At 34.1% G+C, this 23,953-nt stretch overlaps 3 protein-coding genes and 1 pseudogene across 4 annotated transcripts; 3 read left to right on the forward strand and 1 right to left on the reverse strand.

Annotated features, from left to right (window-relative positions):
- Window positions 61-2,605, forward strand: LOC109706504 (cyclin-D4-1-like). The gene is made up of 6 exons (XM_020227379.1): window positions 61-704; window positions 1,125-1,211; window positions 1,366-1,464; window positions 1,553-1,754; window positions 1,848-1,969; window positions 2,070-2,605. The coding sequence occupies exons 1-6, from the start codon at window positions 390-392 to the stop codon at window positions 2,301-2,303; spliced, it is 1,059 nt and encodes a 352-aa protein (XP_020082968.1). The 5' UTR covers window positions 61-389; the 3' UTR covers window positions 2,304-2,605.
- On the reverse strand, window positions 6,147-8,802 carry LOC109706505. 2 transcript variants are annotated; one of them, XM_020227381.1, is made up of 3 exons: window positions 8,305-8,802; window positions 7,829-8,153; window positions 6,147-6,492 (listed from the first exon to the last, which is right to left on the reverse strand). In XM_020227381.1, the coding sequence occupies exons 1-2, from the start codon at window positions 8,448-8,450 to the stop codon at window positions 7,841-7,843; spliced, it is 459 nt and encodes a 152-aa protein (XP_020082970.1). In that variant the 5' UTR covers window positions 8,451-8,802; the 3' UTR covers window positions 6,147-6,492; window positions 7,829-7,840. The 2 variants fall into 2 exon arrangements, with proteins under 2 accessions (XP_020082970.1, XP_020082969.1); XM_020227380.1 differs by lacking the exon at window positions 6,147-6,492 and having other exon boundaries at window positions 7,543-8,153.
- LOC109706819 lies at window positions 12,524-14,793 on the forward strand (annotated as a pseudogene).
- LOC109725241 (GEM-like protein 1) lies at window positions 15,612-18,198 on the forward strand. The gene is made up of 4 exons (XM_020254354.1): window positions 15,612-15,978; window positions 16,104-16,205; window positions 16,739-17,010; window positions 17,705-18,198. The coding sequence occupies exons 1-4, from the start codon at window positions 15,726-15,728 to the stop codon at window positions 17,891-17,893; spliced, it is 816 nt and encodes a 271-aa protein (XP_020109943.1). The 5' UTR covers window positions 15,612-15,725; the 3' UTR covers window positions 17,894-18,198.

Below are 23,953 nucleotides of genomic sequence, written 5' to 3' on the forward strand. Positions count from 1 at the left end.
CTTTGTCTCTATTTTTGCCTGCCATTTCTCATGCCCCTTTGCCCCCCACCCACACCCCCCCACTTTTCTCTCTCCCTCTCCCCAAAAAACCATTTTCTCCACACACACACACACACACACACACACACACACTCCACACTACAAAACCCATCTCTCCTCTCTACAAAACAGTGCTTGGTGTCCCCGCTCCTCCTCTTTCACTCTCAAGCTTTAGACTATACACAAAGAGGGGCAGCTTCTTGTAGCACCACAGTTACCTATGACAACAACTTGTGTGTAAAGCACGAGCTAGGAGGAGGAAGAGCGTGTTGGTCTCTCTCTCTCTCTCTCTCTCTCTCTCTCTCTCTCTCTCCCCATAACACTCCAAGCTCTCTTACTGTGAGAGAGGAATGGCTCCTAGCTATGATTGTACTGCATCTATCCTCCTGTGTGTAGAGGACAATGAGAGCGTAATGGGTTTTGATGAGGAGGAGGAGATAAGCTCGAGGGAGGTGGAGGGTCATGCGCGTAGTGGGTTTCTGGGGCAAAGGAGCGGTTTTTATGGGGATTTTCTTATGGATTTTCCCCTTCAAACGGGTGAGTGCTTGGCCCTCCTTGTTGAGAGAGAATGCGAGCATCTCCCACGGGGGGATTATGCGGAGAGGTTGAAGAATGGGGCTTTGGACCTCTCCATAAGGAGAGATGCCATTGATTGGATGTGGAAGGTGGGTTTTTCTTTTCTTTTTTTTTTTTCTTTTTTTTCATCTTTTCCCTTTTTTTTTTTAAGGGTATGTTTCTGAGGTTTTCCTTTATTTCAGTTCTATTTTGTTTCATCTTGTTTTACCCATTTTTCAGGGGTTTTTTTTTTGTTAATGGGTTTCAGGTTTTTTTTTTTTTTTTTGTGTAACTGTATATTCTGCTCTGCTCAAAAGCAATCTCTGTAGATTGTGTCTTTGGGCTATCATTATTCCTTTTCTTGTTTTTTTTCTACTTATCTGGTGTTTGTTGAGACCATTTCATGTGGTCCTTCAACACTTTGATGAGGTCCTTGTTAATGTACACTCTGATTTTTATCCCTTTTTTTAAAAAAATTTGGGTCTCTCTCATACATTATGATCAATTTTGTCCGTGATTTTGTTGAACAGGTTCATGCTTACTATGGTTTTGGACCTCTAAGTGCTTATTTAGCCGTAAACTACTTGGATCGATTCCTCTCTGCCTATGAGCTTCCTGTAAGAATCTTCACAAGGCCTTAATCTCATGTCTAAATATTAAAATTTGCGACAAAAAAAAAAAAGAAAAAAACTATAGTAGTTCTGTAACTATAAAGCTCATATATATAAGTAGTCACACAATAAACCCCACATATTTTTCCTCTTATTTCAGCAAGGCAATGCATGGATGACCCAACTACTATCAGTGGCTTGCTTGTCCTTAGCTGCAAAGATGGAGGAAACTGAAGTTCCTCTCTCCTTGGATTTGCAGGTAAATAAGATCTAGATTCACTTACATAGATGTCACCATTGTGTCCCTTTGAACATGTTCTGAGTTCACTTATAATGTTTCGGAGCAGGTTGGTGAGGCAAAATTTGTGTTTGAAGCTAGAACTATACAAAGGATGGAGCTTCTTGTGCTGAGCACCCTCAAATGGAGGATGCAAGCTGTGACTCCTTTCTCTTTTATAGACTACTTCCTCCATAAGTTGAATGATGGCACTGCACCATCCAAGTTATCGGTTTCGCGAGCCGTCGAACTTGTTTTGAGCATAACCAGAGGTAAATATATTGCTCATAAAGACTTCTCTTGTTGCAAAGAGTGGTAGATTGAATTGTTTGGCTCAAAATTTCTATGGATTGTTGTATCTGCAGGAGTTGATTTCCTGGCTTTTAGGCCTTCACAGATTGCTGCAGCTGTTGCGCTTACTGTGCTAGGAGAAACCCACATAGTAGAAGTTGAGAGGGCCATTAATTTTTGCACCCATGTTGAAAAGGTACTGCAACTGCACATTGCTACCTACTAGCTATAAAAACTAGAGGTCCATATGGTTTTATCTTTGGTGGGCATTGAATGTGTGGTGTTTGTTGTTGCAGGAGAGGGTGCTGAGATGCTGTGAACTGATTCAAGACATGATGTTGAGGAGGGACATGTCACATAAAACAGCAGGCTCATCAATTTCCTCTGTGCCAAGAAGCCCAATTGGGGTGTTGGATGCAGCATGCTTGAGCTACAGGAGTGAGGATGCTACTGTTGGGTCACATGCAACATGCCATGAGAGCTCTCCAGCTAATAAGAGGAGGAGGATTAGCAGATTACCATTCTCATAAAAATAGGGAGGAGTTTTTGTGTGCTTTTGCTCACCTGTTTAGGAGAGTTTTTGGTGCTTTCAAAGCTGGGGTCACTTTGGTTTGGTTAGTGGGAGTTTTTGGTGCCTTTAGAAATTACCAAAATAAGACAAAAAAAAAAAGAAGAAGAGAAAGCATGACTAAAACCTTTACCCAATAAAAAGAGTAAAAAGGAATAAATACAGGTGGGCATTCAGCAAATTATGGCCCTGACATGAGTAAGGCAGCCACAAGCTGTAAAATTGCCAAAATGCAGACCTAAAAAATGGAAAATCGATGGAAAATGAGGGCACATTTAGGAGATATATATATATATATATATATATATATATATATATATATAGTTACATATATATATATATATATATATATATATATAGTTACAAAGTGCTTTTGTTGATTGATTGTATATCTCCTTTTCTTGTGGAAATGATTAGGAAAGTAACCCCCTTTGGGATCTAAGTGGCCAACAAAAAAAGCAAAAACAGAGGAGAAAATAATGCATTTCTTGTGTTCCCCTGTTCTTTTCTTTGACTGTTGGTCTGCTCGGACTCTGGAATCTGCTTCTCTTATGATAAAATAGAAGGGCCCTTGTCACCACAAGTCTTGGGAATACAACATATATATATATATATATATATATAATTTATATATCTAATATATATATATGTAGTATGTATAACTATATATATGTAAATGTATATATATTAGTATGTATTATGTATATATATATGTATTGTAATATGTGTAGATATGTATATGTGTATGTGTATTATGTGTATGTGTAATGTGTATATGTGTATGTGTATGTGTATATATATATTATATGTATGTGTATATGTATATGTATATGTATATGTTATGTATATGTATATGTATATATACTATATGTTATATATATATGTATATGTATATATATATCTATATATATTATATGGTCAGCTACTATCCTATTAATATGATTGGGACCCTTGTCCTATCAAGTCGATTTGAACGATCGAAACTTCAAATTGATAATCGGCACCGTTGAAGTTGATCTACACAATTAGAAATGTTTAGAAACCAAATTTTGTAATATTTAAAAATCATTATCAAATTCATCTTAAAAGTTGAAAAATGAACGGTCATAAATGAATAACCTTCTTAAAATAAAGGTTAGACTTTCTCAGTTCGTAATCAGAGTTATCAAATATTATCTAAATAGTATAAAAAATTTTCTATCAAAAATTCAAACAATTTGGATTGCTCTACACCGTTAAACAAGCAAACGGCTCATATATGCCGTCAAAAATTGTCGATTTTACGACACTTTGATCACCATGTAAACCATTATCAAAATTTATGAAATTTAGTTTCTAGATATTTTAAATACTCTAGATCAACTTCAACGGCTCCGATCATCGATTCGGAATCTCGATTATCAAGAACAACTTGATAGGACAAGTGCTCCTATCATATTAATAGTATAGTAGCATTAGCCTCTATATATATATATATATATATATATATATATATATATAGAACTAGGCTGAAATACTATTAATAGCACCAATGACTTGGTGCTATTAAGTTTTCCGTCCTTGGATTACAAGATATATGGTTAGAATGATGTGGACCCCCTAGGGTTGAGTGGGTGGTTGGTTGAACGATGAAAATGATAAAAGAGATAAATCTAACGGCAAAAAACTTGATAGCACCAAATGCTTTGTACTATTGATAGTATCCCAGCCGGACTATATATATATATATATATATATATATATATATATATATATATATATATATATATATATATATATCATNGAAAAATTCTCCCCATTTAGTTTTTTAGCTTTTGAAAAGTTTTTATATATTCGTTAACGGGTAATATATATATATATATATATATATATATCTCTCTCTCTCTCTCTCTCTCTCTCTCTCTCTCTATCTGATGATATGAAAGATATCATGGCTCGAGGCCATGATATCGCAACCAAAAGCTAGAATCCCGCAAGTTTAGTTGCTAGGTGTGGCAATTTTGACTATATCCCATAAATTTTAAAGATCTTTATTTTAAAATATAAAAAAGCTGTATCAAATAAAATACTAGTTTGATAAAGTTTTAACAGTTAAAAGTTACCGATAATACTACTCAAACCTCAAATTGCCACATCTTCTTAGATTTAAAGAAGTTTAAAACTATCTTTTATGAAATTTGATATATTTAATTCCAATTGTAAGAACTAGAACTTAAATTTTCAAGATACGAGTTTAAAATTTCTAATAAGTTAAAGGTGGCAGGTAAAACTATATTAAATAAATGATTCATTTGCTATAGCTTTTTTTGATTTTAAAATAAGGATTCTTTAAGTATATGGGATCTAGTATAAATTGCCACACCTAGGCTAATATTAAAAATATCCTTTTTACATTCCAATCTATTTCAAATATACCGCTAGAATTAAATTCTGTTAATGAACGGTTAGCAATAACTGTTATTTGTATAAAATTACTATTTTACCATTTCAAAATACCCTTCCACCATTACCGACTTTTCTTATTTGCTCTTAAGTTAGAGGTGCAAAAAATATTTTAATTTTTTATTTTTTTAAAATTTATTCCTCTACCATCACTAATATTTTTTATTTATCCTTAAGTAAAGAGCAAAATAGGCATTTTGATTTTTTTAACTCTTATAGATATTTAACTCACGTTTAACTCAACTTAACTTAACGGATGGTAACTGTAGGAGTATTTTGAAATAACGGAGGAACATATGAGGGATATATTAGAAAGAAAAAAAAAAGAAATAAATAAGATATTTTCGAAGTTTTGAGAGGTATATAGGCAATTATCCCTGTATAAAACCTTTATTGAGTAGAGAATCTATAAACATTTTATTAGGTGATTTAAAAAAGGATTTCCAAATGAGGTTTTAGACTATAGTTTCTACTCTCACAGGCTCCAAAGATTACTTAAAAAAAAGTGTAGGAGGAATTGTATATATCTTGTTGAGTTGGCCATCTCCTCTTCATTGGACTAAGCCAAATTTTCTAAGCCTTGTTTACCATATGTTCATTGCAAAATTAAGTAATATTACAAGATCTAATCTGGCTAGGTTTTGTCTCGATTCATATGTATTATGTGGCTCACTTGGACTTTTTAGTGTATGTGATGTATAATTTTTAATTTATAAAGTGATTAAAAGGCCAAGTGCTTACTGAGGAGATTCACTTCACGTAAAGGCTATCACATGTGCACATTTATGTGATATAGAACCAGTCACAGTTTAATCTATGGGATTAAGAGGATAATACAACTTACTAATAAACAATGCTGTTAACACATATACGTATGTTATGCCCCAGAAGAATTAAGAATTAGTAAACTCTAGAGTTAGGGGTATACTTTTTTTAAAAAAAAATTGCAAATCAATAAAAATATTTTGGTTCACGGGAGATATATTAGATCTTTTTAAAGTTTTGAAGGATACATAAGATATTATCCCTTGATGGTTGCATGAAAGCCCATCGAAATATTCTATGGCCCATGGGCCAGCTTGTTTATATAAAATAAATATACTAGGGAATAAAAATATTTAAAAAGAGAAGAAAGAAACAAAAAAGTTTTGGTTTTTTTCTTTTTCATAAAAGGGTATTTCTGGCATCTTTTATTTCCCTTTTGTTTTTTCCTTTTTTTTTGTTCTTTTTTATTGGTCATATTAAATCTAATTTTATTTCACAACTTTACGGCTTAAAATAACTTCGCGAGTTTGCTCGAACTTTTACACTTGCACAGTGCATGCCCTCTCTTCCTCTAAACTAAATAAAAAAGAAAAAAATATTACATGAAGAGCCTCCCCACGAAGCTTTAGTTTATAACCATGTTTCTTTTATTAGGACCAAAAGTGTAATTTACCCCATCCTTTTATCTAAATTTTGCTTTGCGTCCATAGTGGTTACACGAGATAATTTTGCTCTTTGTCCACAAACTCTAATTTCTAATTCAAATCACGTCATCGATCTCTATTGCACCGTGGTTATTGAACTAGCAAGTTAAATGATTGGAGGGTCCACAAAACATTGTCCATGAAATATTATTCCACGTTTATGATACATATTTTTGGTTGTATTTGGGTAGGATAGTTCAACATATGGCCCTGCAGAGTTCGTACATAAGAAAGCAGTACCTGTCATAGGCAAAGTTTGATTGATTTAGAGATAGAACTGAGAAAGTATTAATTGCTGTTCAACTAGTTTTTAGTCGATTAATTAATTATTATCGCTCATTGGTAAATACCAATAATTTTTACTGTACCTAAATTAGCCATCTTCACCTTACCGTGTACTTAATTAGCAATAAGGGAAAAACATTATGTATGAGATTCTCTTGGAATGAAATTTCATATTAGCTCTTGTTTTAGGCCAACCGATTAAATGTTAAAAATGAGGATTAATCTTATAACCTCACAAAATAAAACGAATTAAAAGTGACTTTAATACCATATTACTAAAAAACTATATCTAGTAGTAAACAGGCTTAGGAATATATATTAACATACGCTAACTTATCATTTCCCTCTTACTGCCAATAAGTCTACAAGTTTAAGGAACCATTATAAGTATTAAATTAAAACGCAATACTTAATTAAATGCAAGGGGAATAATATGCATAGAACGCAATACTTAATTAAATGCAAGGGGAATAACGTGCATGAGTTCTATATCTACATATCTAAGTGGCCTCTTAACAATAAAATTTTGAAGTGAAAAAGCATAGACTACCCTTCTTCACTAGGGCCAATCTAATTGAGCAGCTTTTATGAAACTCTATTCATTTGATGTAATTAATTATTTTCTACTATATATATGCAATTAATCTATGTCATATGCCAATTTATTCCTATTAATTAAGTTGGTGGCCAATATTAACGCCCTTAGGCAATTAATCTAATGCGCGCCATATTAAAATTCCATCAAATTAGAAATTAGAGACTTACTGAGATAGGGGAATGGTGCAAGTATATAATTCTCAGAATTTAGTCGATCAAAAAATTTCGTTTTGAAACATTCACAGATGGTATGATTGATTTGATAATGTGTTAAAATTAAGGACATTTGACAGATTAATTTGTAGCCGTCTCTTTTCGCGATCATCTATAATTGCCTAAGGACATATTTAGTTCTTACTGGAGTAGAATCGAAATCGGATACATCGCATAATTATGTTGGAAATGAAATAAAAATAACCAATTTCCAATAGTATATATACTTGATTAATTAGTTCGAAGCAAGATAAATTAAAAAAAATCGAAATGATTGATCAATTCCCACTCCCACATCTTTCGACTTGTATATTAATTTCATCTATTTGATCTTAAATTTGCACCTTAATCCACTAGAAATTCGTATAAAATTTAACCATGCAAACTATATATATATATGTATATACACTTTAACTCGATCGCACGTATGTATATATCCCTATGCATAGATGTATATATACAAGTGTACATAGATACGCACCGTCGTGTTGCTTCATTTGCCGGTGACATCCTCCAACAGCTTATACCTCCGAACTTTACCTCTGAACCCGCGCTTCACCCTCCCCATCTTCGGCGACAGCTCCTCGGCCGCTTTCTCCGGCGCTCGCTGCTTCTTGATGGGCTTGTCGAGCTCGGAGACGAACGAGCTTCGCTGCAGCGCAGCGTTGTTATCGTCGGAGGACGAAACCGATATGATCTTGTGATGATCATGATCTCCCGCATGCGGTCTCACTGCATGTTCCTCCCTCAAGCACCAGTTGCATGCTCGGTACGTCGTAGCTCTTGGGTATAGGTTGCTGCAGTATCTGATACGCGCGTCGACCGAGAAGATTAAATCAAAGACCATATATGATAGATTTACAGTACTTATAATGGATGCGAACCGATCGAGTCTGATACCGTGTTACGTAAAATATCGATCAGGTAGTAAATGATCGAATTTAGGCTGAATCTTACTTGTGTTGAGATCTAACAAGGCAGATCTTGCACTTAAACAGCTCTCGGGGCAGCCCGTGATCGCCGCACATGCAACAAATCGCCGCCGCCGCCGCCGCCGGTGACGGAGATTGAGAGGGTGCACAACTACCTTTGCCCATGATCATACATAGGAGATAAAATATATAATTAAATACGTATATGGCTAGCTAGGCGAAGGGATTAATTCTCCCTTTTCTCTCTCTTTTCCCCCCTCTTGAACTTGCTATATGTTATCCATCTTTGTGTTAATTAAAGAGAGAAATTAAGGTGTGAGGAGGAAAAAAAAAGAGGGTTGTGGTGGGAACTAAGGAGAAAGAATACACGAGATCTCGAGCCCCTTAAATTTTATGGGTAGAGGTCCCTTTCAAAGTGACCTCTTGAGGGAGAAAAAAATGGAGATGAGGGCCATGACCCATGAAGAGTGGGGAGAGAGAAAGGAATGGGAGCGGATACCATGGGCTCGAAGAAAGTGTGGTTCGACTAATTTTCGCCTCACGAATCTTTCTTTGTTTCTATGACGTATAAGCCACTGCATGTTGACAAGGACTTTGTTTTTGAGTCGTAACTTAGTTAAGCATAGACACAAGCTAAAAAAAAAGTTAAAGTGGTGGAACCTCTCCTAAGACGACTCATCAATTAATAATAAAGCGAAAAGACCTTGCTCAATCGATCTTTTATTAAAGAACAGGAAAAATGAGAAAACCCTTAATAGCGTTTCTTTTACGTAATTTACCAGTTTTTGTAATTTAAAATCTTCACTTTAAAAACCTGCCATTAATTAATTTACAAGCACTAGATCTATAAATTGATATACTTTATAGATATATAGAAATTTACGAGCCTATAAATTTGTATCTAACTATCTACAATATTTAGTGATTGGTCTTTATTATGAAATAAAACTAAGATAGCAAAGTAAAACTTTTCGAATTATAAAGTGACAAAATAAAAATGCGTTGAACTATATAATGTTTTTTTTTTTTAGAGAAAGGTAGTTTGCTACCCACTTCATTCATTGGAAAAATAAACTAGGCTACAAGAGTGGGACAACTTAGGCCCCGAAAAACGAAAAAAAAAAAATCAAGTCGTTTCTGAGAGTACGTACAGCTATTCCTGGGTTCGGTTGGATTCTCCTAAAAATCAAGTCGTTTTTGACCTTTCAAATAATCCACCAACATCCTATTAACTGACTTAGACTGCTCCTCTCCTTATGTGGGCTCTTCCTGGCCATCCACCTCTCCCAGACTTGTATGAACTATAAAATGTTAAAATTTGAAATCGGGCGACATATTAGGGAATTTTGGCCTAAACAGACCCTTTAGAGAACGGGCCCAATATGGGTCCGAGTATGGCTTAATTTGGGTTTTTAGGTGCGTTGCGCGATGAGTCCATTTGGCCCAGCCCCGGCCAAGCCACGTAGAAGTGTTAAAAGCCAGGTCTTCTTGGACTTACCTAGATCATACAAATTTAAAAATAGCCAATCCATAGTAGTACCATTAAATTAAGGGAGTTGAGATAAATGGCAATTTTTTTTAATGAACTTCGCCAAACTAACTACTTTTTCAATTAAGCGAGTTGATAAATAGCAATCGTTTTTAATGAACTTCGCCAAACTAACTACTTTTTCTTTGTATCGGTCCCCTTAAATATATAGGCCAAGCAATGCTTAATTAAGAAAAGAGTGGCTCCTTTAGGTTAGAAGTGCATTAATATATTACTAATGTGGCATCACCAACCAATCGGGTTGTTCTTTTTGGATATACCCGTCCTATCATGGTTATTAGAAAAAATATTTTTATTGTAATTTTCTCTCAAATAGAGAGATGAATGCGATCAGCTAATTATAGATAATGTGGTGTGACTGTTACAATATAGTAGAACTCCTTATAGGTTATATGCCTATTTTAACTCTACTATATTTAAAATAAGAAAGAGAATGAATTGATTTATTTGACTTGTGACGGTTCGACTCCAAAAAGGAACGGTAAATAATATTCTTATTATGTCGAATGTAAATTATATTGACAAGCAAAAAGAAAAAAAAAAAAGAAATTACATAACAAATAATGACAAAAATGCTATTTAACTTTTAGGTGTTGTTTACACACCAGAGAAAAATCCAATCGGAGTAATCATGTAAAATAGAGAATTAATTAATGGATAGATGTTTTTCTTTATAATGTAAGTCAACGAGAATATTACAGGTGTAACAATTTTTTTTTTCTTTATTTTCAACGACAATAGCTTTACAAGTGTTCGTAGGAAAATTAACGTTCCATATATGTGAATTGTTTTCTAGATCTTGCAGGTTGATATATATTTCCTGGGATAATAAAAAAGTTTCTTTCGGAAATTAATTTATTCTCTGGTACATCAACAGGGTCCAGTGGTTTTGAACCGTGCAGTTTTAATTAATTAAAATAAAGAAAGATTTCTATACTGTACAAACTAAAACATTAATATATAGTTCATAAAAATGTCAACAAAAAAAACACAAATATGTCACATTTTGTATTAATTGCTATATCTCCAGCTACGTTCAATTAACATGAGCAGATAATTATACCAAATCAAATAAATAATTAAATTCTATATATAACTTGACTTATAATATAATTTAAAATGCAAATAATACTTATCTGATATATATATATATATATATNATATATATATTTCCAGCCACCTTGCTCAGGGCCTTCGCTAATCTCCAAAGAAATCAACAAAAATCTTAACTCGTTTATACGTTACTATAGTTTTTCTGTGACACGTGGCGACGAAGCAAATTACCCTTCGACGTAGTTAAATAATTGAGTATATATATATTTCTATCGTACATACGTACGTACAACTCTACTTTATGGTCACCAACATGATCTAATAAGACGACAAAATGGGTGCTTATTTGCTCAGCTGTGAAACATGACGCTCTATACGGGGAGATCTAGTTGTTGTTACGTATAGTTGAACATCCAAATGAATCTGCATGTTAAAAACTACCATTGGCTTATTAAGTATACCTCTTTAATTTAGAAGTTTATTTATATAGTAGTTAGGTGATATATAATTAAGAAATTAATGGAATTAAATGTCCAAAATAACATATCATATATATTCGGCTTTAAATTAGTTTTTGAGAACAAAAGTTAATCACCTGCTTTTGCGGAATGAATTTAATTTATAGTTGTAATTAAACCCTATACAAAAGATAAGTCTTATCTATAAAATAATAATGTATAAAATAGTTAAATTTTGCACGATTTTGAATCATCTTTTTTTTTTTTCATATTAAAGACGTTCAGAAAAAGTTTCTCTATCTTTACTAAAATTGGAAGCCACCTTATTAATTAATTTTATTACTGATCAAAATCTGAGAGGGAGATATCAACATTCCTCTTAATTAATTAGCTACAACAGATACTGCTTCCATATTAATTATCATCACAAACCAATTAGGGCCATATAATCTCTGTGTTAGAAATTGTACTACACGTGAAGTGAAGGGTATTAATTGATGGTCTTTGTTGCCGACTTTGTTAACTTATATAGGTAAAAATCTATGGATCGAGACCGCCTCACCTATATATATTTTATATTGAAAATAGATCCCACAACTTCTAAATTTTTTAAAGTTTTATACTTAGTTATTTTAACAATTCTATGTAATTTAATGATTATGTACATTATTGACTATTAATTGATCCATTTTTGATCGGTAAAAAGTGACTGAAGTTAATAAATTTAATGAAATCAACCAATAATTAAGTTTGAAAGAATCCTTGATTATTTTTTTTTTTCAACGAAAACAAATTTGATTGTAAAAAATTTGAAGTTAATGGGCTTATAATGGAGAACCAACCCGTTAAAAGCGCACGTGTTGAGTCGCACCCCCCACCCCTCACTTCTCACGTGCGAAATTCGCAACGGGTTCACAGCAGATCCGCTTATCCTGTACACCCAACGAACCCTCTCAACCGAACGTACGTGCATGGCTATACGCACGTCCGCATAATTCACCGCTCAACCCCTGCCACCAACATGCATAAATAGCATAGGTTTCTTCACGTCGTAACTCGCGAGCACCCTCTCTCTCTCTCACTCTCTCTCTCTCTCTCTCTCTCTCTCTCTCTCTCTCTCTCGATATTATCTATCGTTGCACGATATTTAAAGAACGCTCAGGGACTCACCATCAACGGGAGCCTAATATACCACTCAACTTTCATATAGTTCACATCATATAACAGTGGTATAATAATAGTGATTACACTGAATAATGATGCTCCCCGTTTCCCATTCATCCTCAAACGGCACCCTGAGGGGCTACGTGGTGGGGGTTCCTTCTCCGAGCTTCGCGGAACGCCGTTCGAGGCACCGTCACGTCACCGTTAAGGCGGGTGCGATGAGCCGGTTCGAGGAGGAGGAGGAGAACAGAAGAAGCGGCGAGGAGAGGCGGCGGAGGCCGAGGTTTCTGTGCCTCCACGGTTTCCGCACCAGTGGCGACATAATGCGGCAGCAGGTGATGCGGAAGTGGCCCGCGGAGNCGTCGAGGGGATGTTCCCTCCGCCGTACTACGAATGGTTCCAATTTGACAAGGTATGGTTGGTTACCTTTCACATAGAAATAATTATCTCAACTCTAAATTATTTTGAGTCAACTATCAATTTTACTCTACAATCTCTTAATTTGTCCAATAAACCATACTTTGACTTTAAATTTTAAACTAACTAGTTACTTTAATTAATTATAGTTGCGAGAATTGCATGCTGTCTACTAATTAAATTTGTATAGATAAACGATGTATTAAAATTTTAAAGTTAAAATATCGTTGACTAACTCAAATCAAACAAATTAAAAGATTGTATAATTAATTTTCCATAACTCAGATAATTAGTTCCATACATTTTTATTAATTTTTTTATTTGTTCTGTGTCTGCGTAACTGATCTTTTCTTTTCTTTTCTTTTTCTTGTCATGCTGTGGATGAAGAAATTTGTGGAGTATAGGAATTTTGGGGAGTGCCTAGCGTACATAGAGGGCCTGATGATCAAAGATGGGCCGTTCGATGGGCTGATGGGATTCTCCCAGGGGGGAATACTCTCAGCGGCGCTACCAGGTCTACAAGCAAGGGTAGGTCAATACCGATACCCGGTGAAGGACGAGCTAACAAACTAGGCTGTGAGAACTCTACAATAAAGTCGCGCCTTACGTACAGTCTATGAAATTAATCTACCTATAACTACTGGACCCTCATCTTTCGCTAGTTTTGATTAGCGATAATAAATATACACGTTTGAGGAATTGAGCATTCATATATAATTTGTTTCGTTAGTGCGCGCTGCATCATCTAACCATGAGTTAAAATAATTTCTTTTTCATGAATTAAATGCTTAGATATAATTTTTGGATTCGAACAGGGGCTGGCTCTGACGAGGGTTCCGAAGGTGAAGTATCTGGTGATCATGGGCGCAATCAAGTTCCAGTCACCAGAGGTGGCCGAGAAGGCGTATGGCACCAAGATCGAGTGCCCGGCGCTCCACTTCATAGGTACTGATCATCTAGTTCTTTCGATTGTATCCTTATGCCACGAGTCCCCTTGAAGGATCAATCTCAGCATTTTTTTTGCGCATTGAAATAAATTAAAAAAAAAAAGTAAATAATGATGTGAATAGTACAGCACATTGGTAACCGCAATGCGGGAAAAATAAAAGATTTATAGCTGGGATTGAGTCTTCGATATTAAAGGATTATTGAGAGGTTTTGATCAGGAAACCATTGTGACTTGTATCTTAAAATTGGTCTGCAGGTGAGGCAGATTGGCTAAAGAGTTACAGTGAAGCACTTCTTGAATCATTTGCGGATCCGTTCGTCATACGCCACTCCAAGGGCCACACAGTCCCTAGGCTCGGTGAGTTCGCCGTTAATTGTAATTATGTTCCTAATTTAATTTCTCTCTATGTCTACGTGCCAATTCTTATGTTGAGAGCAAGCTATTTCTTAAATACTAATAATAACAATATAATACTGTACTAATGAAATTAATCTACTCTTAACTTGGATAATTCATGTTAGGATAGTGATATAATTAATAGAGCATAGAGCATAAATTGTGTTCATTCAAATTTGACGATATCTGTAAGGTAAAATTGGTCAGATTCATAAACATCCACTCTATAAGTAGAAATTCTTGCTTCATTAGTCCACATTATTGTTTACCGCTCCATGATGCGGTAAATAGCAGTGAATTGCCCCACTTATCTGGGAAACTTACAAGTCAAATGAGATGAGATGAGATGAGATGAGATGTTAATGACATGTTCTATATATATACATGCAGATCAGAAAAACTTGGAAGTGATGCTGAAGTTCCTGCAGAAGATTGAAGACGACATATCTTTGGATGCAGCAATATTGGATGTCAAGGAGAAGGAAGTGTGCTTAATTTAAACCCGTAATTGGTTATTCTTCCACAAAGATGGTGTGTATTGAGATAATTAAAAACAAATTGGTGCGTTCTCTAATAAGCTGTCCAGGCTCCATCCGTATGCATCTTGGAACTTCCGCCTATTATCTTATGTACTAAAACTTGCTGTGTACTATAAACAGTGTAATTATATTTATACCTATTTCTGAATAGAATAATCATTTATTTATACATTTACAGCTATTATCTCTTACATTACATTTTGTGCCCAAAAATTTACAACTTCTCCAATCTATACATTTCTGCTTATAATTTCTTAAGCATCGAGAATATAAAATATAACCGTCTATATATTAGTGCCAATTATAAGACACAGAATTTCTAGAAACATGCAAATATATTGCCACACCGCCCATTGAAAAAATCAGTTCAATTTGAAAATATAACAAAACTTGATTGCAATTTTTGGCTAATAAGGTCAGATTCGAAGGAGGTCCGGTCTAAATGTTTGTGTATCGTATAGATGTGAGTTTAGCCTCATATATTATTCTCATAAAGCTTATCCTCAAAGTAAAAAATCTATAAACTTTTTGGCAAATGAAATACTTTATATTTAAGACAAGCTTCCTCCTGAATTCATACTTTTTAAAAAGATTATTAAAAAAATTCACCATTCGTTGCAATTTCGTTAAGTTATATAATCTCTATCGGGGTCGGACCACTTGTGGTCAACAAGTCAGCGCGTCCTCTTTCTGAGCAGTTCAAACGTTCAAATAACTAGCCGTTACGGCACTGCCTCTGCCTGCCACGTGGCACACTCAGCATGACCCCCCAAAGGAAACGGTAAACGGGGATCCCCAACACCGCCCCCTCGCCTCGCCCTTCGCAATTCGCATTCGCATTCGCATTCGCACTCGCGCAATAGAGCGAAAACCGCTCTCCGCGTAACCGAATATTCCGATCGAGATTCGAACCCTCGCCCCATGGATCCGCCCGTCGATCAGCCCCGGAAGGCCAAATCCGACGGCCCACATTCGCCCGACGGCGCCCCGTTACCCTCTCCGGCCCCTACTCCCTTAGAGGCCTCCGAAAACGTCCCAAAGCCCCGGTCGCCGCCGTCCGATCTCCCACCGACGGCGGATAAGGCCGCCACGTGGGGCCCTCCCGTCACCGCCATGCCGATGGAGTCGAATCCCTACGTCGCCCCCTCCCCCGTCCACTCCTCGTCCAAGAAGCGTAATTTTTCTATTTTATTATTATTATTATTATTATTATTATTATGGATTAGTAGATACTACACCGATTCGAATTTAAATTATTATATTTTTATTTATTTTTTTTTTTTAAAAAAAATTGTTTAGATACGATGGATACGGTGAAGAATGTGTTAGCTCGATGGGGGAAGAAGATTGGGGATGCGGCAAAGAAGACCGAGGATTTGTCGAAAAACACGTGGCAGCATTGTAAGCATTCGTGATCTTAGATTAGATGACTATTTGTCTGAGAATAATAAGTCTCTGCTTCTTCCTTCTATTGGTGTTATATATACTCTTCTTTGTGGTGATTGATCCTGCTGTTATGGTTTAAGGTTGTAGTTTGTAGGATTCAGACTTGTTGGACGGTGGCCTTGTTCTTAATCTTAGTGCTTTGAATAATTTTTCGGAAGTAACATTGATGTGGGCTAAATTTTGTTTTTTAGTCCTCAAACTAGTTAGTTAAATACTGCTGTGAGCTAGTGTTGTAATCGATAATGTCGCAATTACTAAGATAGGAAGTTTTGAGGATTTTTAGCTCGGAATAAGAAATGAGCAGCAACAAACAGAGATGTCAAGTGCTTACAATGAATTAATGTTGGCCATGTTCTTTTGATTTTAACGGTTGGACGAAGAAACAAATTTTCCATGTTTCAGCAATTGCATCGAGGAGTATTATTTGCAACCTAACTAGTATTCCGAATATTTGTTCCGACGCAAAGTGATACTCTTTTCAAATCCAGTGAGGACGGGACCCAGTTTTGCCGATGCCGCCATGGGGAGAATAGCCCAAGGAACAAAAGTTCTAGCAGAAGGCGGTTATGAAAAGATCTTTCGGCAGACGTTTGACGCGCAACCTGAGGAGCAGCTTAGAAAGTCTTACGCATGCTACCTATCGACATCCGCCGGCCCCGTGATGGGGGTTTTATACCTCTCCACGGCTAAACTCGCCTTCTGTAGCGACAATCCTCTTTCGTACAAAGCTGGGGATCAAACCGAGTGGAGCTATTATAAGGTATCGGCCTCGCGGCTTTTTCTTTCCTGCATGCACTTCATGGTCACCAACTGTTTAGATTTGTGTACAGTTTTATTATTTTATAAGACTGACCAAGTAAGCAACTTGCGCATATCACACAACTACTTCCTAGCTACAACAGATGGATAAAGGAATAATCTGTATGTAAAGTTGTTTTTTGAATACGTCTTTGTTAAATCTGGTCGCCATCTATTTAATTTCAATGTCATAATCTTCTGATTTGTTAATGCGGGTCATGTTATTTTTTTCCTTATGATAAAAGAAAGGACTGCACCATCCAAGTTCAGCTATGTACTGAAAGAGTCTAGACAGAAGAGAGAGAGTGATTTTATTCTGCAATCGACCATGGTTATTCTGTTAAGTAATGCAATAGTTTTGAAAGATATATCTTTTCTGTGATTATGATTGCATGTTTCTTAAAGCATGGGATAAAACTCGTTGAAATCACAGCTCTAGATCCTACTTATTCGTGATCAGTCATGAAGCTAGTTCGGCCTTTCAAGTTTCATTCTCAGCTTTATGTGTTTGAAGATTGTAAATACGCAGCAGCTGCTCTTTGTTGTTTGCAAATTTCTTGCTTCTCTTTCCTTTTACTTTGTTATCTCGTTTTAATGGCGAATGATATGTCTAGCATATGTAATTCGAAGTCGCTTTCTCCTTGAATACAAAACAGGTGGTTATCCCTTTACGTCAGCTAAGGGCAGCTAATCCTACGGGTAGTAAAGTGAATTCCGCGGAGAAGTTCATTCAGATCGTCTCGGTGGACAACCATGAGTTTTGGTTTATGGGTTTTCTGAACTACGATAGCGCCGTAAAGAACCTTCAAGAAGCTTTGATTGCCACGCAGAATGAGCAGCCTTAGAGATTGATGGCTTTGGGGTGATCTTCAGGGTGATTTCCGCAGGTCGCCGAAGAATTCCTATTATATATATATATATATAATACCATGCTACATTGAATTTAGCTGGAGAACTTCCATCTGTTATAACCATTGATTGTTTCACTTAGTAGATTTGTGCCACATTTGTGGTATGATATTCTTTTACCATACAAATAGTTACTTCTCATTGCTTTGTACTGGTTAAAATAGTAGTTCTCAATTGTAATGCCTATATAATTTAGTCCGTAAATATTCAAACAAAAGTGTGTTGTCCCGTTTGCCCATTACATGGAAGATTTGAACTGCTTAATTTGTGTTCGAGTCCAATATTTAATTGCTTTAACTTGAAAATTGATCATTTATTTCAGTTGAGTTCAAACAGGATCAAAATGTTATTCTACAACTAACAAATTGTAGACAAAATACAATGTCAACGAACGTAAAAAGCGAAATGTTCGAATGAAGAGCATAGAAACCAGATGGTAGTATGCTATCATTTCGTTCAAATTTTGTTAAAAAAAAATAAAATTTAATTAAAGATGTAAAAGAATTAGACTTGGATTTGGAAATCTCATATACTAATCATCAAGTTTTTTGCCATGCATTTACGTTGGTTAGGGACGCTCGGTTAATGTAAGAATAGTTATTTAGCGCAATCGACTAAAAATTTACTGATCCGTACATATTCGAATTTTCAAATTCGAAATTCTAATTGCTTATTTGTATCCTAGCTGGGAATAGTTTTGGGCTAATTCAATGGATCATGGAGTGAAGGTTCCCTAAGACAGGGACAGCTGTCCCTATGTTTACCTGGAATTTAAAAATTAAGAATTATTATTGAACATAAATAAAAGATAAAAGATACCTTCAAATACACACTGTTTCCTTTGGAAGCCTTTTCCTCTGATACGTCGGTATCAACCTTGAGAGCAGCAGTAGCAAGAGGCCCTACTCTTCATTCGCTTTAAAAAGGTGAATATAGCTTCTTCTTTTTTTTTTCTCCTACTACTGTAATATTTATTGTTCAATACCGCAGAATAATTATTTATCTGTAAAAATTTTATATAATATTTTCGATATCGAATTATATATATAAATTAGTTAATTATTGTGAAAATATAAGACAATCATTTAACTCCGAATGCTGAAGTTACTACATGGTATTAGGGTCGAATAATTCGAGTTCGAATTAAGTTCGCATCTTGGGTCCATTAAAGTGGAATGCGACGTAAAATGCGAGTCGACATTGCACAAACAGTCCAAATATTCTTCTCCATACACTATAAAGTAGACAACCTTGCATAGGAAACACTGGAAAATTCACCAACCACTGTGGCGCGGGCATGGACCGAGCACTACGAAGCCAAAAATGAACCACTATTCCACTGTAGACTCAAGTGTGGGTTGTTCGAGGCTTCGAGCCATACCAAGTGACATGCATGCATCTTGACTCTGCTTTTTTTTCTTTTTTCTTTTTTTTTTTTGGAGGGCCAATTTAAGCTTCATGCTTGCTCGTTGGCACCCACCCATTGGCAGGAGAAATTATTGCGTGGAACTAGTCCACCACGTCGCCGTGAACCACATCAAATTACGAGGCATTTTCAAGGATAGGACAATTTAGTTAGGATTTTAACGCGCTCCAGTACGTACGTGTTTAGTATATATATCTCTAGGCAAATTTCTATAGGATCGACCGTTTACAGAGCCTGTTTGAATGCGTTGACGTGGTTACAGTAGGTAGATGAAGAGCATGCTTAGATATCGATAACGCAGAATATATCCTACCTCCATGTTATTTTTACAGAATAATAAAAAATGATCTCACTGATAAAATGCATATCCTAGTTTTTTTTAAAAAAAGAAAAAGTTGGCACCGCATTTTAAAACAAACAAAAGATATCGAAATTACGGATACAAAAGGAAAACATCACTCATTCTATGTGAGTTACTGGGTACGAGAGTCAATTCTATATCTCTTCAATTTTGTGAGATCATCTGTCGATTGGTTTAAGCTCTCGTAATGCACCTATTATTGTCACATGGCTTTCATGTCTATCATCATAGTTATGAACAAAAGTGTTAATTAATTACGCATGTTTCTAAATCGTTTCTTGTTCAATTGATCATTTGGAAGGCGCGTATATATATATTGCTCTTCGAAATCCAGGTCTAGGCAATTATCAGCTTCTCTTTAATTTATATACTTGGAACACTTTATGCATGTGCCTGAGAAGCCATTCTATCTGGAAAAAGCAGATGAGGAAAAGCTCCAAGGAAACATCAACTCCAGTATCTTTTACGTGGAATCCTTCTATGAGGCACTAATTAAGAAGCCCCACATATACTGCAGGGTGGAAAAGGAGCTCGCACACTTCACCAAGCTTCAGGGGAGAGCATCTGGGCTGGGGCATGCCCCATTCCATGCCTTATTTTGCTTTCTCAAAGCGTCCATGCATAAAAAGTGCTTAGTGACAAATTGGTTAAAAAGCAGGATAAGAAGCCTAGTAAGTGGGTGTGCATGATTCGATCGGTAGTACTACCTACTACTATACTATAGTACTGAGATTATGGCTTAACTATATATCTTTGCACTGTAATCTCTGTCTCATTTATCTTCCTGTATTACAAATTGCGCGTTGGGTCTATGAATTATACTTTAATTAATATTTTACTAAAACAGTTTGGATATTACATTAATTGTTCCACACTTCAATATATATCTAGGTTGCAACTCGAATTAAAACTCGATGCAAAATTAGATAAAAGAGATCTCCTCTAATATTTATAATATTGAATAGAAGTGATAATTTCTACTCAAGTTATACGATTCTACTGTACTAATTATAGTTAACGGTATCTACTAATTAATTTGTTTATATAAAGCTTTACGGCAAAATTCAATAATTATCCCAAAATTTTGAAATTATTTTCAACAATAATAAGGTGCAGGAAGATATATAATTGACGCAAATTTTATTGCAAGAGGACAATTGAGACGAGCTAGGGCTAAAGTGCAAGAGGATTTTCTATTAATTTAGCCTAAGATTAGCTAGATATGCTACATTCTTGGGCTCAAGTGGCCTACGCTGGGTCTAGAAATCTCTACTATATATATATGGTATTAAATCAAATAATTTGACGATCCTGAGCTACTCGTCTAATTGATATGGTGCGATCGAGCTAGTGGCCGGTTCTTACAAATATATATATGACGGATCGGCGGAGTAGATAGAGCCATAAAATGTGATATGATGGTTTGTTGCACCCAAAAAAATTGGCCCTGAGAGGCATGAGTTAGGTGTATGGACTCAGATAGTTAGTGCATGCAACAATCGGGATCAAGGGGCACATGTCAAGTGTACGAGCTCAAAAGAATTTCTAAGCAGCACAGATTAAAAGCGCATGGTGTTTGATGAGTTCAGGATGGCCCATGGAGAAGAGAGTAGAAAAGCGACTCAGTACAATGCTTAGAAAATAATTAATAAGATTGAGTTCATTTGAAAGTTAATTAATTCATTCGTGTAAGAAAGAGATATTAAGAATTCACATGTGAATAGTTGACACGAGATAATGATAGCATATGAATCGTCTCACATCGGATAATTACAATAGAATTAAAATATATATATATATATATATATATATAGCATATGAATCGTCTCACATCGGATAATTACAATAGAATTAAAATATATATATATATATATATATATATAGCATATGAATCGTCTCACATCGGATAATTACAATAGAATTAAAATATATATATATATATATATATATATAGCATATGAATCGTCTCACATCGGATAATTACAATAGAATTAAAATATATATATATATATATATATATATAGCATATGAATCGTCTCACATCGGATAATTACAATAGAATTAAAATATATATATATATATATATATATATAGCATATGAATCGTCTCACATCGGATAATTACAATAGAATTAAAATATATATATATATATATATATATATAGCATATGAATCGTCTCACATCGGATAATTACAATAGAATTAAAATATATATATATATATATATATATATAGCATATGAATCGTCTCACATCGGATAATTACAATAGAATTAAAATATATATATATATATATATATATATAGCATATGAATCGTCTCACATCGGATAATTACAATAGAATTAAAATATATATATATATATATATATATATAGCATATGAATCGTCTCACATCGGATAATTACAATAGAATTAAAATATATATATATATATATATATATATAGCATATGAATCGTCTCACATCGGATAATTACAATAGAATTAAAATATATATATATATATATATATATATAGCATATGAATCGTCTCACATCGGATAATTACAATAGAATTAAAATATATATATATATATATATATATATAGCATATGAATCGTCTCACATCGGATAATTACAATAGAATTAAAATATATATATATATATATATATATATAGCATATGAATCGTCTCACATCGGATAATTACAATAGAATTAAAATATATATATATATATATATATATATAGCATATGAATCGTCTCACATCGGATAATTACAATAGAATTAAAATATATATATATATATATATATATATAGCATATGAATCGTCTCACATCGGATAATTACAATAGAATTAAAATATATATATATATATATATATATATAGCATATGAATCGTCTCACATCGGATAATTACAATAGAATTAAAATATATATATATATATATATATATATAGCATATGAATCGTCTCACATCGGATAATTACAATAGAATTAAAATATATATATATATATATATATATATAGCATATGAATCGTCTCACATCGGATAATTACAATAGAATTAAAATATATATATATATATATATATATATAGCATATGAATCGTCTCACATCGGATAATTACAATAGAATTAAAATATATATATATATATATATATATATAGCATATGAATCGTCTCACATCGGATAATTACAATAGAATTAAAATATATATATATATATATATATATATAGCATATGAATCGTCTCACATCGGATAATTACAATAGAATTAAAATATATATATATATATATATATATATAGCATATGAATCGTCTCACATCGGATAATTACAATAGAATTAAAATATATATATATATATATATATATATAGCATATGAATCGTCTCACATCGGATAATTACAATAGAATTAAAATATATATATATATATATATATATATAGCATATGAATCGTCTCACATCGGATAATTACAATAGAATTAAAATATATATATATATATATATATATATAGCATATGAATCGTCTCACATCGGATAATTACAATAGAATTAAAATATATATATATATATATATATATATAGCATATGAATCGTCTCACATCGGATAATTACAATAGAATTAAAATATATATATATATATATATATATATAGCATATGAATCGTCTCACATCGGATAATTACAATAGAATTAAAATATATATATATATATATATATATATAGCATATGAATCGTCTCACATCGGATAATTACAATAGAATTAAAATATATATATATATATATATATATATAGCATATGAATCGTCTCACATCGGATAANCCCCCCACCCCCCAAAAAAAAACCAAAAGAAATGCATTGTAGCTGAGGCCTTGTTTGATATATATATATCAAAAATAATTTGGAAGCACGAAGGGCTCCGTGATTCCAGAAGCATATCAGCCCGCTATATATATATATATATATGAATTGAACTAGAATATTTTTAAAAGCACCAACCCTTTGGTGTTTCTAAGTTTTTAGTCGTTGGATCTACACCATGATTACTCATAGCCTTTGGATCAAATACTATTCTACCTACCACCACCTATAACCATCATCTCAACCTCACATCTCTCCATCCAATGGCTAAAAACTCAAAACTACTACCTTCATGATGCTTTTAAGAGTATTCTAGTTCAACTATATATATATATATATATATATATATATAGAGAGAGAGAGAGAGAG

Source organism: Ananas comosus, linkage group 2, assembly GCF_001540865.1.
Source record: "Ananas comosus cultivar F153 linkage group 2, ASM154086v1, whole genome shotgun sequence".
NCBI lineage: Eukaryota > Viridiplantae > Streptophyta > Magnoliopsida > Poales > Bromeliaceae > Ananas > Ananas comosus.

Coding starts and splice junctions, on each gene's coding strand:
- LOC109725241 (XM_020254354.1), top strand. CDS start 15,726: ATGGATCCGCCCGTCGATCAGCCCCGGAAGGCCAAATCCGACGGCCCA. Junction 15,979..16,103: donor CCACTCCTCGTCCAAGAAGC/GTAATTTTTCTA, acceptor AAAATTGTTTAG/ATACGATGGATACGGTGAAG. Junction 16,206..16,738: donor GAAAAACACGTGGCAGCATT/GTAAGCATTCGT, acceptor TTTCAAATCCAG/TGAGGACGGGACCCAGTTTT.
- LOC109706504 (XM_020227379.1), top strand. CDS start 390: ATGGCTCCTAGCTATGATTGTACTGCATCTATCCTCCTGTGTGTAGAG. Junction 1,212..1,365: donor TCTCTGCCTATGAGCTTCCT/GTAAGAATCTTC, acceptor CTCTTATTTCAG/CAAGGCAATGCATGGATGAC. Junction 1,465..1,552: donor CTCTCTCCTTGGATTTGCAG/GTAAATAAGATC, acceptor GTTTCGGAGCAG/GTTGGTGAGGCAAAATTTGT.
- LOC109706505 (XM_020227381.1), bottom strand. CDS start 8,450: ATGATCATGGGCAAAGGTAGTTGTGCACCCTCTCAATCTCCGTCACCG. Junction 8,154..8,304: donor CTTGTTAGATCTCAACACAA/GTAAGATTCAGC, acceptor CGCGCGTATCAG/ATACTGCAGCAACCTATACC.